General features: G+C 38.4%; 1 protein-coding gene across 1 annotated transcript in view; it reads right to left on the minus strand.

Moving 5' to 3' along the window:
- bcar1 (BCAR1 scaffold protein, Cas family member) overlaps nucleotides 1-10,934 on the minus strand; it is a 101,164-nt gene extending 90,230 nt beyond the window's left edge. The window contains exon 1 of the mRNA XM_051870042.1: nucleotides 10,501-10,934. Within this exon, the coding sequence (XP_051726002.1) occupies nucleotides 10,501-10,512 (12 nt within the window). The 5' untranslated portion in view covers nucleotides 10,513-10,934. The remainder of the gene's footprint in view (nucleotides 1-10,500) is intronic.
- Between the last annotated feature and the right edge of the window lie 4,265 nt (nucleotides 10,935-15,199).

A 15,199-nucleotide genomic window follows, 5' to 3' on the forward strand; every position in this document is an offset into this window, starting at 1 on the left:
GGACTCTGAGCATGGGTGTTTGAATTGAGATCTTTTAACGATTAAACGTGCTGCTCTACTGACAACCAAGAGATTTAAAGATGCAATGAAGTTGAAATTGTATTATAGTTGCAGATACTATTTCTTTACTCTGAGGCAGAAACGGGTTTCTATAGATGTCAAATTGAGTGCGTTAACATGCACGTTCTTAACCCGATTATGCTTAATAAGTCGACAATGCACGCAATCATGTAGTAAACACATTAACCCATTTTCCTTTATCGGAGTAAGGTCATAAACAGCTTAAGCATAAACCGATTGCCACAGATAGATTTTTGCCCCTTACGGCGATTTCGCCCAGCATGTAATGTATGATATTTGACAGGAACTCGTCCTTACTGCGGATTTAAGCACATCCAGACAAAGCAAGCATTTTGCAGTAAGGGAAGAGGAAATACATCGCAAACTCAGACTCTTTCTTGACCAAAAAATGATAAAAGTGCTCTCACCTTGAGCAGCAGAAGAAATACAGTCAAAATGCTGCATCTGTAACTGCATGAGAGGATAATATATGAGCCATAAGTTTCCCGCTGACATGTTGCAATACTCTTCTTTGGTTTTTAATGCTTTATTTAACATCACAATCGACATAACATGTGAAATACTCGGAGTCAGATTATTAAATTTTGACGTCACTACCGGGAAATAATCTGATTTTAATAAAGTGTTGTACATGCGGTTTACTTGCGTTATCGGGTTATTGGTTTGCATGTAAACCTGGACAATGGGTTACTTCAATAAGCTGTTTTTTGTGAGTTATCAGTGCACTGGTGTGCATGTAAACATGCTCATTGTTGATCATAAAAGTGGAAACATACATACATTGTCTTTCAAATCAGAGAGGAAGTGAATATTATAAATGTGCTGTGTTTGGCAATGTACTATATGTGAGCTGTAATGGGACTGTGATTAAGGAACCAATGATAATATCCAAACAGTGGTACAAAAGCAAGATCCCAGCTGTCACCGGCCACTCTACGAAACCAAGATCTGCAAATTCCTACGAGAGATCGAAAGCCAATCTTCAAAATCAATTTTCTTTCACATCATGCTTCTTTGTTGCCCACAAATGACTTTTTTTTTTTTTACCGTAAAGCTGCAGTAATAACGTGCAACGTCCCTTTGTTATCCTTCTGCAAACCATGGCCCACTGGCATCGGCATTAAAAAGGCAACAAGCGGCTTAAAGGTCGCCCATCTAGCGGAAAAATGGAAGATGCAACATTAGGTTAGTACCATGCTGCTGATGCAACTTAAATCCGGCACACTGCCTTGATGAAGGAGAGGGACAACGGTCTGCAGAAAGGTCACAATATAGCAGCTGTGTGAAATGGAGTCACCCACTTCAAAACTGTCTCTCGTTTTGTCTCGCTTTTTCCCATCACCTCCTCTCTCTCTCACCTTTCTGTCTCGTGCTCTAGCTCCCTAAATCCCCAATCACACCTCACAAGTTCCCATCATCGAAAAGGTCAACAGGAGCAAGAACACATCCGTGGCGACTTCCAATGAGACGCTTCCTCAAGGAAGACCATGCAAAGGTGATGGTGGAGGTCAAGCTGAATCAAAGAGGGCACCATAATCTATTCCAGCGCCAGAGTGAAATAAATTACATTAATTATGCATTACGTTAGCTGTTTATCCAAAGGACCCTGATTATAATATCTTCAAGTACACAATACACTGTACATTGCATGCCACTAAATGACCCTGAATAGTCCCAAAGGTCGGATGTAGAAACATGGAATATAGTTAATACATTGTGAAGATGATTAATCTGCTTGATCCATCAATTATGAAATTGAGTTGCTGCATTCCAACGCATACATCCTGGACACTGTTGCTTTAATTTAGGGAATGCAATGTACAGTGCGGCAGTAACCTTCACGTGGATTAGCGGGACTTCAGCTAAAGATTACAGCCTTTTCATGCTGCTGCAGTGTGGCTTAGGCACATCAAATAAGAGGCATACACTCGCATGTCAGCGCCAAACACTCACTCAAGCATGCTCATTAGCATTGAGAGTTCCCATGTGCATATACAATATGATATTTCACATACACTCTCATACGGACACACATACACACACACATGGCTGAGAGGATGTGATTGAGGTACTCTACACTCTCCCATCCTTAATGAGGATCCAGACAGGAAGGTTCATTAAAACACAGGCGGATGCTGATGATGTCATACTCATGCCCTGTGGAGAGGTTCATAAGGACAGGACCAGTGTTATTACTGTTAACTAAAATGAAAACTATTAATAAATACTGTAATGGTATATAAATAACACTACAAAATATTATTGGATAGGTCAAATGACAACTTCCTAACTCTTCTCAACAGAGAAACACACAGTTGGGAAACAGATTTAGTCAAGCTTGTCAAACATTGATGGGATGGTGGTCTCATAAGATACAAATGGATGGTCAACATAAAGCATTTTCTTTATTCTTCCTATCTTTTCCCAGGCTTCTTGTGGTGTCTTTCTTTCCTCATGTCTTCTTCATCTCTCTGTGTCTGTCACTGCCACCCTGCTTCTCTTTCATTGCAGTCTTGTGTTTCTTCTTATAATTTTCATATAATTTTCTGGCTCTCCAGTGGCTGTTACACTTGTCTCATCTGTGTCTCTTTCTCTTCCATCCCCCTTTCCCTGGCTCCTGCTCTCTACCTCACCCTTTCACTTAATCATTCATCACTGCCAAGCCACAAGCTGCATTTCAGAGGCTGGTCAATCTGCAGATGGACTGGCCTTAGCTAAAAACTGGACTGGTTTATAGCTTAACTGGACTGGGTACTGAGTACAACTGGACTGGCCTTAGCTAATCTGGACTGAACTCTGCATGCTAAACTGAACATGACTGGGTTTAGCTAAACTGGACTGGGCTGGGCTTAGCTGAGTATAACTGGACTAGTTACAGCTAAACTGGACAGAGCATGCTAAACTGGACTGGTTTTAGCTAATCTGGACTGAACTCTGCATGCTAAACTGAACCTGACTAGGTTTAACTAAACTGGACTGGACTGGACTGGGCTTAGCTGAGTACAATTGGATTTCCCTGTTAAAAAAAAAAACAGCATATGCTGGTTAGGTATGTTTTGAAGCATGGCAGCTGGTTTGAGCTGGTTTATGCTGGTCCTTAGCTGGTCATGAGCTGGTTTAAGGTGGCCAGGTGCTGGTCCTAAGCAACATTCCTAACCAGCATATGCTGTTTTTTTCAATAGGGTTTTCTTAGCTAAACTGGAACCAAACAAGACAGGCATATTAAACTGGACCCGACTGGGTTTAGATGAGCTGGACTGGTCTGGGCTTATCTGAGTTGAATTGACTGGGTTTAGCTAAATGGACTGAGCTTGACTTAGCTGAGATAAACTGGACTGGGCATGCTAAACTATTCTGGACTGAACTCTGCATGCGAAAATGAACCTGAATAGGTTTAGCAAAACTGGACTGGGCTGGGCTGCTTAGTTGAGTACAATTGGACTTTTCTTAGCTAAACAGGAACCAAACAAGACAGGCATACTAAACTTGACCTGAATGGGTTTAAATGAGCTGGACTGGACTGGTCTGGGCTTATCTGAGTTGAATTGACTGGGTTTAGCTAAAATGGAATAAGATAAACTGGACTGGGCATGCTAAACTGGACTATACTGGATTTAGCTCAACTGGACTGCTGGATCGAGTTCATCTAGACTGGTTTTAGCTGAACTGGACTAGTCTAAGCAGATGTTTCTGTCAGGTTCACTTGTAGGTAGAGCTCCCTCCCCCATCCCATCAAGCAAATACAGTCTAATCTCAGACAGCCCGGTGTGATTGATGGTGCTCCATTAATATGACCACCTCGCACATCAGCCATCAGATTTACGACGGTGGCGACGGGACGATTTGGCACAGGCAGTGGCAAAAACACAGACACAACTACGCTCATCCGCTCTTTCTGTCTATCTCCAGCTGCACTATAATGAGGATCCACATCAGGATCCAGCGTCCATCAAGCTGAAAAACAAATACGCACAACACCATCTCTCTCTTTGTCTACAAACACAATCACTCAACACAAAACATGAGCACGAGGCATGCAAATTTTACATACACACCCAATATATTCTCCATCCACAGACGCACATACACACACATATTCTCCCCTCCTCCCCCTCCTAATGCTGACGGAAGAGATTTACAGGGCAGTGGAACAAAAGAGTGGGTTACACCGAGTTCAAATCATCATATGGTGAAAAAGCCCTGCGTTTCATTAGCAACTCAGCACAGCCAAGCCACGTAGACACACATGCACACAACTTAAACAGCAGCATAAACAGAACTCTAGAGAGGGTCCTGTCTGTCTGATACACAGAAAACAAGATGTTACACTTTAAACACCCTGGGGTCAAAAGGGGGAAGTTGTGACTTGGTTAGAGGAGACATGTTTACTGTGACTCTTTTAGGTCCCGTGAGGACCGGCATGTGTCCTCCCAACCAGCTGAGAGCGGTCGTCTGCGGGACAGTCAACGCCAGGGTGAGTAAAACGACACCGGCTTTTGAAATCATAAGGGGCCTACTTGGATTTCACACTGAGTATGTCCCCCGCTGCTGTAAATATAACAGCAAAAGAGCTCTGCAACACAAAAGCAAGCAAGCGTACACACGCACACAGTTAAAAAGCAAGGAAACTAAAATTAAATACAAAAAGAAGCCATATAAACCTTTAGAGTGACAAAAGATGAAGGACTAAGAAAAAAACAGATGAAGAAGGAAAAAAGGATGAAAAGCATGTGAAGCTATATTCAGACAAACTAGTCAGAGAGTATCTTTTTAGAGAGATCTGTTTGTTTGCCAGTCTGCAGACTTGCACATTATCACTGAAACCACAAATTCCACACGCTGCATTATTTTCCCACACTATATCAGAAAGAGACTCTTTACTCTGTAATATGAAAAAAAAAAAAAAAAAATATATATATATATATAAGCAAATATGTAGCAAATAGGATGGGGAATTGCAATTCAAATTTAAAGAATGAAAATGAATGAAAAGAAATACATACATAACTGTAATTTTTAACTAGAAAAGCAAAGGTTTAAAGGTAACAGGGCTTACAGACTGAGAGAACAATAGAACAATAGAAAGATACAATGAACAATAGATAAATAGAATGAAGGATAGACAGGGATGGACAGAACACTCTTAAAAATAAAGGTTCCAAACAGTTTTTTTGCAGCAATGCCATAGAAGGACGGCCATTTTGAACCAATTTGGGTACCCCCAAAAAAACCTTTCAGTGAACAGCTCCTAAAAGAAGCATTTTTTCCTAATGTGAAGAACATTTTAAAAACCTAAAGAACCTTTTCCCACTAAAAAGAGCCTTTTCTGGAATGGAAAGGTTCCATGGATGTTAATGGAGCTCTTCATAGAGCCATAGATGACGAAAAAGAATCTTTATTTTTAAGAGTGAAGAACCAACGTTAGATAATAGAATGATAGAGAATGGTAGAACCGCTGATAGAAAGATAGATAAAACGATAGATAGATAATACAATAGATAGATAAAATGATAGATAGACAAAACGATAGACAGACAGAATGATAGACAGACAGACAGATAGATAGATAGATAGATAGATAGAACGATAGAACGAACGACAGACAGACAGATAGGTAGATAGATAGATAGATAGATAGATAGATAGATAGATAGATAGATAGAAAGAAAGAACAATATATACATAGAACGACAGACAGACAGATAGATAGATAAATAGATAGATAGATAGATAGATAGAACAATATATACATAGAACGACAGACAGATAGATAAATAGATAGATCAATATATACATAGAACGATAGAACGAACAAATGACAGACAGACAGACAGACAGACAGATAGATAGATAGATAGATAGAATATATACATAGAACGACAGACAGATAGATAGATAGATCAATATATACATAGAACGATAGAACGAACAAATGACAGACAGACAGACAGACAGACAGACAGACAGACAGACAGACAGACAGATAGATAGATAGATAGATAGATAGATAGATAGATAGATAGATAGATAGATAGATAGATAGATAGACAGACAGACAGACAGACAGATACATACATAGAACGATAGAATGAACGACAGACAGACAGACAGACAGACAGACAGATAGATAGATAGATAGAACAATATATACATAGAACAACAGACAGATAAATAGATAGATCAATATATACATAGAACGATAGAACGAACAAACAACAGACAGACAGACAGATAGACAAATAGATAGATAGATAGATAGATAGATAGACAGACAGACAGATACATGCATAGAACGATAGAACGAACGACAGACAGACAGACAGACAGATAGATAGATAGATAGACTACTGAGTTCTGCTTACACAAACACGCAAATCAACAGCAGCATGTGGTGATCGATAAAGATCAGCTGAAGAATGTGAGCGGTGTCCACCATAATTCAATTTTCATTTTACATACAACTCTCCGACCCCATACTACAGACAACATACTGCTGAAAACACACACACAAAGCCTTTAACACAATGTCATTTCCCCTTCATTTGTATTCTTATACAAAAACGTGTGCAACGTACCAAGACATAAACGAGAATGAGGAATTTTCACACTCTACACATAAACTGCATACTGATGCATATGGTATTTACATCAGATGAATATGAAGAGCTGTTTGTCAAAAGACTCCTGAGGTGACATAAGCGTTAATATTTACATTCAAATTCATCATGTGTTCACCTACAGCTGCTTCTAGCATTCATATTTTTCTCTTGAGCTGACGGCACTAAACTAATGAGCGTGTCAGCTGGCTTCTGGATTAAGATGCGTCCGGTGTAAGAGTGTGTGTGCACTTGAGAAAAAACGTCCGTCCTTAATTACTAAAAACGGATAAAGATGCCTGCCGGGAGTGGCAAAGCAGGGGCCGCTGATGTGTGACTGCGTGTAGGCAAGAATGTCTATGAGATGAGACACTTACTATGCAAGGAAAAGCATGAATAGTGTGATTTCAGAGAGGGATTCATAGATGTATTCACAAGCACATGTCGCAATCCGCCTTTGGAGTCGTGCTTGTCCATGCATGGCATGTGTAGCATTATACGCTGTTTACTATGAGTTAAGCTGCCAATGAAACTCGTATATGTGAAAGGCTGGTGGCCTGTAGTTGCCAGGGCAACGCATAAATAGCAAAAGGTCTTTATTGGGTGATTGAAATGCGACAGCTCACCTAAGCCAACATTATTAATATGTATGTGGAGTATCATCTATGACAAGCACCAAATGTCAGGCGTCTGAGAGTGATCTAGCAAGCTCGTTCCCTGCTGGCATCGCATTTAACCTCTCGTGGCAGAACTCTGAGGGACGGCAGGGTGGAATGAGCACAGGCTTGCAGTCGTAGTGTGTGCTCACTCTGGGAGCCGTCCAGGGGACGGGATAAAGATCTAAAGCCGAGGCAAATGACGTTAACAGCCAAACATTAATACCCATCAATATGTATGAAGCTGAGCATGTGTAGAACTCGAACTTATGAATTTATGTATTAAAGGAAGTATGTATGCATCTATACATGCTTGCAGAATTTAATATGCATAGAGATGTGTCTGGACACATGTTGGGAAAGGGTCAGTGGCACAATGATTTCACATTTTTAACTAAAAAATCATTTTCGGCAACTGAAATAAAATAAAATAAAATAAAAATTACATATAAAATGAAAAACTTAAACTTGAAAAATGAAATTTAAGTTACTAAAACTAAAATAAAAAACTAATAAAAATGACAAAAACACATAAAAAATGAAAATATAAAAATAAAACCAAATTCAAAATATCAATAAAACTATAATAGTTTTTAAACAATACTAATTAATGAATAAATAATACTAATTATTCCAACTCAGGCATTCTGATTGATAGATATGACAGCATAAATAATAAGTCTGGGTAAAAATAATAAGTCATGTTTTACCTGTGTTTGGAGTATGAATTGAATGTGATAAGATAAAAAAAGTTGGTGTACTATAAAAAAATAATGGAAAAAATTAAGATGTCAAGCCATAATTTATAATTTTAAATAAATTTTGCATAATGTTACTATAACAGTTTTACACAAGAAATGCCATACAATTTCTATACACAGATCAGATTTTGGTTGTGTTGATTATATGTTAAATATATAGAAAATGAACTGCATAGTTTGAGCAAATATTAACATTTTTGGTATATACCAGTTAGAAAGTTCTCATACTTTCTAATGTTAAAAAAAAAAGGAAATATTAACTGCAATATGCCCAAATGAATCAGGGTAGAATCACAATCTGAAATAAATCGAGAATAACTGAATCGTATAGAAAAGTCTGCATTGACACCCAGCTTTAATAAATAAACCTACTGATGGAAATGGCTGCAAACACTAAAATAAAGTGCTTTAAAGGGACAGTTCACCCCAAAATGAAAATTTTGTCATTATTTACTCACCCTCAAGTTGTTCTAAACCTGTATGAGTTTCTTTCTTCTGTTGAACACAAAAGAAGATATTATGAAAAATGTTAGTAACCAGACAGTTGACAGTAGCCATTGACTTCCATAGTAGGAAAAAAAATACTATGAAAGTCAATGGCTACTGTCAACTATCTGGTTAACAACCTTTTTCAAAATATCTTCTTTTGTGTTCAACAGAAGAAAGAAACTCATACAGGTTTGGAACAACTTGAGGGTAAGTAAATGATGACAAAATGTTCATTTTTGGGTGAACTATCCCTTTAAGCCATTACACTCGTTTGTTTTTCACTTCTCTGTGACATCTGTTGGTCTCAGGTAAACGGAATCACACCGGTTGCGTGGAAAACGAGCCACAAGACAAGCAAACCATACTCTCGTCTTCTTGGTAGAACAGCTGCTGTGATCAAGCTCGATCACCCCGGGCAAAAACAGCAATCTGGCTTCTGTTTGTTGAAAATGGCATGGGACATCAGTACTCATGCGATGCTGAATCTGAACAAACGCAATTCTTTCTAACTGCCATTGAGCGTTAACTTAAACAAAGAGTTAAACTGAGTAAGAGACTGTTTCGTCACTTTGATGCAAAGACCAGGAGTGATTTTATTATTTATTCATAACATCAAGATGCCAGTTCTCCTAAAAACAGCAGTGGGAAAATAGGTAAGCTGCCAAGACATGCAAATTAACCTCATTCCTCCCACAGGGATCGGCAATGATGTTTTGCAGGGCTGCGCATCCTCCATAGCTCTTTATTTGTAATCCACTGACTTCTTCCACTTAACTTCAGCCGTGAGGGCAAACATTAAATCTTGTTGCAATATGTCGAAATGAGATGCCAAAAGCAGCAGGGAGGCGGAACACAGTTCTCACAGGTTGAGACTCGATGGAGAGCTTTTGGAAGAAACAGGTCCAGGGTGCAAAAACAGATCTTGCCTCAGAGTCAACCATGTTTAATTGTGAATATGCACAGTATTATTATTAATATCTATTCATCAATTCTTGTACCACAGGTTAACGCAAGTAACACAAAGCATATTTCACAAATTAATCCCATTTGTGACAGGAACAGTCGAATATGGAACAGTCAAATCCATTAAATCCATTGCTCCAGGAGGCCATTTTACACTATCATAGCAAACTTGGACAAATCTTAAAAAAAAAATGTCAAATTTGAATAAATGATTTACAAAAAAAAAAACTAAAATAAAATAAAATAAAGCTGCAACAAGTTGAAAAGCCAAAGGTGAAAGGTCATAACTGGTTCTTTACATACAAGTCACTCATAAAGAGATGGAACACTTTTTCAAAAGTTATTTTTTATAAAAATACAATGTTGTTTGGTTGGTTGTTTTAGGTATTCTTGACAATGTCATAAATCCTGATTCAAATACTAAAAATGATAGCGTGTTTTTTCCAGAAAAAGGATAAAAAATTACCTGAATAGAAACGTGAGGTATGTACAGTAGTATGGAAACCTGTCATGAGGAAATTCTGCGTCCTATTTGCGCACTTATTTTTGAACAGCTCATGTACTCCGAGGTTGTGTGTCAAAACCTTGCGCTGCCCATTTAGACCGCATTTTTGGGCATCATTGGCACGCGCACCATTTCGGGCATCATTGGCACGCGCCTACGACGCCCAAAATGCTTTTAGAGGTTGACGGCTCACTCAGGTTTTGACACAGCTCGTGTATTGTCTTGAGGGAACTACAAAAATTCAGCTCCACTGCCGTCCTGAACAGCTGCTTTGTAGCAGCAAATGACCACAGTGTGCATCACCACAGCAATATACCAAGAGCAAGCTGCCTATTCTTTCAGACCAACATCTGTGTGTCCATTAGAATGCATTCAAGTTCCTATCAAGCAGTTCAGTAACTTTTCCACATCGCGATTTATCAGATTAGAGGTTATATTGAAGAACTTACCGGTACAGACATCTTGAGCTCCTTCTTTCAATCCACTACAGAGCTTGATGCTGATTTTAACGGATCAGTTTCTTCCCCTCTAACGGTTTTTCAGCAGAAAACATCAATTTGTGTTGTTAGGATTCTCTCGGAGTCCTTCTATTCCATGTTGTCTGTAGTAAAGGTGCTATCCGCGCCTCGATGGGGTGAGAAGTTTAATGTGAATGTTTCAGATGTGTCTCCGCTCCACCTCTCACGGGCAGCGCTGCGCAGTTTCAGCCCTCCTCTCCAGAGATCTGCTGCTGGGCAGGATAATAAAATGGTTGTTTAGATTAAAACGCTTCTCTTCTTCACTCGTTTTTCCCCCCGTGCAGTAAAGAATGACCTGTCTTTGGTTTGCCTGTATTGCGGTAGCGTACACTGACACTTCATAGCACGGCTCGTGCGCTCTCTCTCGCTCTCTCTCTCTCTCTCTCCCTATGATGGAATCATCAAGTTCTGTTTAAAGGGATAGTGTCCTGTTACCTCGCTGTGGATAAACACGGCATGGTTTATATTATACGCTGTGAACGGTAAAACGTGTTTACATTCTTTGTATTTTCGTGCTACTGACCTGTTTATTGATCTTTATATAATGTTTTACTGCCCTCTTTCTCACTGGAAAAACGACTTTTTGTGCCTTACAAAAAATACTTCGTGCAATTATACAAATGAATAGGCTAATGCATAAATGATCATTAGCATAATTCGGTTAAAGAGTAGAAAATTCACCATGAAATCAAAATGGACATTTCTTTTCTTTTTTTTTTTCTTTTTTTTTTTAATGGAATATTGCCACTTTTATTAGGCTATAGATGATTTATCAGTGCACATCATTATTTAAAAAAAAAATGCTCTAAAATATTATGCCCTCATAATATTTAATCAAAATAACTTCCCATCCCTCAAGGGTGGGACAACCTGTCACTCACAGGAGATCACAGCAATAGCAAACCACAACCATCTAATCAATTCCTGACAGATCAAAATCAAGCCCCGCCCTACATTTTCAGTTGTATATACACCACAATAGGGAAGAAATTAGTATTGCGACTTTCATTTCATGCTGACTTTATTTACTAATGCCTAAAGTATCTCATTTGAGTCACAAGTTGTTCCACCTTTGCGCCGGAGAACATGTCATCAGAGAAGAAAAGAGATGTCACTGCAAGTGGGAGAAGTTATTTTGATTACAAGGGCACATGAATTAAAAAATAATAATAATAATGTGTACAGATAAATTGTTTATAATAAAAACTGCAATATTGCATAAAAACTAATAATTGTTAAAGGGTGAGTTCACCCAAAAATGAAAATTCTATCATTAATTCGTCACCCTCATGTCGTTCCACACACGTAAGACCTTCGTTCATCTTCAGAACACAAATTAAGATATTTTTTGAGTATTGATATTAAGATATTTTTTGATATTTTTTAAAATCCGATGGCTCAGTGAGGCCTGCATTGCCAGCAAGATCATTTCCTTTTTCAATGCCCAGAAAGCTACTAAAGACATATTTAAAACAGTTCATGTGACTACAGTCGTTCAACCATAATATTATAAAGCGACGAGAATACTTTTTGTGCACCAAAAAAAACCAAAATAATGACTTTATTCAACAATATCTAGTGATGGGCGATTTTAAAACACTGCTTCATGAAGCTTCGAAGCTTTACGAATCTTTTGTTTCGAATCAGTGGTTCAGAGCGCGTATCAAACTGTGAAAGTCACGTGAATTATACTGAAATTTTGAAACACTTATGACGTAACGAAGCCTCGTTTACTGAAATCACATGATTTTGGCACTCTGAACAACTGATTCGAAACAAAAAGATTTGTAAAGCTTCGAAGCTTCATGAATCACTATGTTGTTGAAGTGTCGTTATTTTGTTGTTGTTTTTTTGGCACACAAAAAGTATTCTCACTGCTTTATTAATATTACTGTACTCACTGTTTTTAATAAGTTGTTATTACCTTTCTGGGCACTGAAAAAGAAAATGGTGTTGCTGGCAATGCAGGCCTCACTATCTATCAAAAATATCTTAATTTGTGTTCCGAAGATGAATGAAGGTCTTACGGGTGTGGAACAATATGAGGTTGAGTAATAAATGACTGAATTTTCTTTTTTGGGTGAACTTTCCCTTTCATTTTGATTTCATGGTGACTTCAGCTACTGACAATGAATGCTTTGTCACTCAAATCACTATTACTGTGAACATCCCTTTTTTGTTGAACAAAAATGTGGCAACTATCTTTGGAAAATGTCTGAAATGTTCTGAAACTACAAATCCATCCTGAAGCATTTGCTGAACATATGCTTGGAAAAACTACCATATCTGCAGAAATGAGAATGTCTACAGATATCTCTTTGACAACAAAAATATAGTTTAAGTATATCTTAGTCCTATAAAAGTAGCAATTACCCATTAACATGATGAAACCAGCTGCAAACATTCTAACATTTGACTTTACAAGAAACACCATTAATAATGTAGATTGGCTAAAAGATGCTGATACCAACAAAATGTTTAGCCTTTCAAATTAGCTGATGCTGGATGATGTTCTGGGGTTACTAACAAAGATTAAGTATGTCTTCAAAAAAGGTTCAGATTAAACACCAAAAATCTTCTCATCTAATAAATCTCCCTTTAAGGAAAAAACAGTGCATTATTTGGCAGACAGCAGATAGAAGTATGTGTTGTGGAGGACAATTAGTTTACAAGCAGTATCATTTCCAATGCTCTCACTGACAGCTATGCCATGAGCACTGTGAATGACTTTTAATTATACGGGGCAGCTGCATGAAGGAAGTCAAAGGTCCTCTTCTTATCTTCAAATGTCTGTTAAATTGGTGTCATGACACTCCCTCCCTTCATTTGCCAACATTAGCTAAAGTTGAGAGGGATAAAATACAGGAAAGAAGACCTTCAGAAGGAAATCTTTTTGGTGGACTGCCAAACCAGTCCACTGTTACAAGGCTGAATTTGCTGCAAAGACAGAGGAAAAAAAACTCTCTCTCATGGTCTGCAATTTGATATTAGCCATGAGCAAGTCCTTACAGAATCTGCATGAGCAGAACCTGCAGATTTGGAACGCCCTTCATTCATCAAGTTCTATACATCCACCACCGTCTGCTCATTTATTAAAGGGTTAGTTCACCAAAAATTCTGTCATTAATTATTCACCCTTATGTCATTTCAAACCCTTTGTTCGTCTTCAGGACACAAATTAAGATATTTTTTGATGAAATCTGATAGCTTTCTGACCTCAGATAGACTGCAACATTATTACCACTTTCAAGGCTCAGAAAGGTAGTAAAGACCTCGTTAAAATAGTCCATGTGACAACAGTGGTTCATTCTACTTAATGTTATGAAGCGACGAGAATACAAAACGAACAACTTTATATCTTCTGTTCTGTATCATTCTCTTACGCTGTTTATGTTCAGCGCTTCCAGGTTCTACATCAGAACGCCTGCACTGCGTCTCTCTTGCACTTCTCTGCTATATAGTGTGCGAAAAATAGTACGCTAACAGAGTATGTCCGAATTCATAGTATTCGAAAAACAGTAGGCGCATGATGACCTACTACTTACGGCGAGATTCGATGGACACTTTACTATCCCATGAGGCCACGGGAGAGGATTTATGAATGGAGGACGCCGGTAGGTCACGTGATAGTGACAACATGGCCGATGTAGTACGTCCAGATTACATTCATACTGCCCCCATTCATACTATATAGAACATACTTTTTTAACAGTTGCAAAGTAAGTTCAAATTCAAATACAACATGTGTCGTGCTGCTCACATGAACAGCGTCGGCTAATACTGACGTAGAACCCGGAAGTGCTGCACTGTGTTTACTAACTCTTTACTACCTTTCTGGGCCTTGAAAGTGGTAATAACACTGCAGTCTATCAGAGGCCAGAAAGCGTACGGATTTCATCAAAAATATCTTATTCTGTGTTCCAAAGATGAAGATGTCTCTTCTTTTTAACACATTTTACCCATATTTTTCAGCAAAATCAGTGCCAAAAATGGCAACAACAACAAAAAAAAAACCCTGCATAATCCATATAGGCCTAGCCATTATTGACGAATTGGAGAAAAAAAAAAGAAAAAAAAAAATACAAGAATGTTCGCAAATGTGCCATAAAAAAAAATGCAGCACATCGTACTAACCTTAAAATCAAGCCATATAGTTCAGCAAATAATGTACTGAAAATGTAAGGAGGACAGCATTTTATTGAAGCTTACACAAAGGGAGTAAATACCCAGCAGTGTTTTAAAGCGCCTCTTAACTCTGGTGACCTGGAGGTAAGAGGCATTTGGAACATTTTAGCCAGCTGTTATTTTAGGTTCTCATCACAGTGATTGTTTATAATTGTCCTCTCAACAGCGCTGTCTATTTTTAAGGTTTCTGCCCCTGTTTGAAGTCATGCACTTGGTGACAGACAGATACACATGCCTGGAGGTAAAGTTTGCGCTATATATACGCTACAGGAATTCCGAGTGGACACCTAAGGCCCTGTAACTCCATAAAGGTCTTTTTATATAGAACACTGCTAAGGGTCTACACCTCTTTAACAGCATTGGATCTGTGGGTTCATTTGATTGGATCCATTTTGTCCTGATGCCTGAACCTCTATACGCAGTGCATTCTACCTAAATAATTCTA

Source organism: Ctenopharyngodon idella, chromosome 18 (genome assembly GCF_019924925.1).
Source record: "Ctenopharyngodon idella isolate HZGC_01 chromosome 18, HZGC01, whole genome shotgun sequence".
NCBI classification, from domain to species: Eukaryota; Metazoa; Chordata; class Actinopteri; order Cypriniformes; family Xenocyprididae; genus Ctenopharyngodon; species Ctenopharyngodon idella.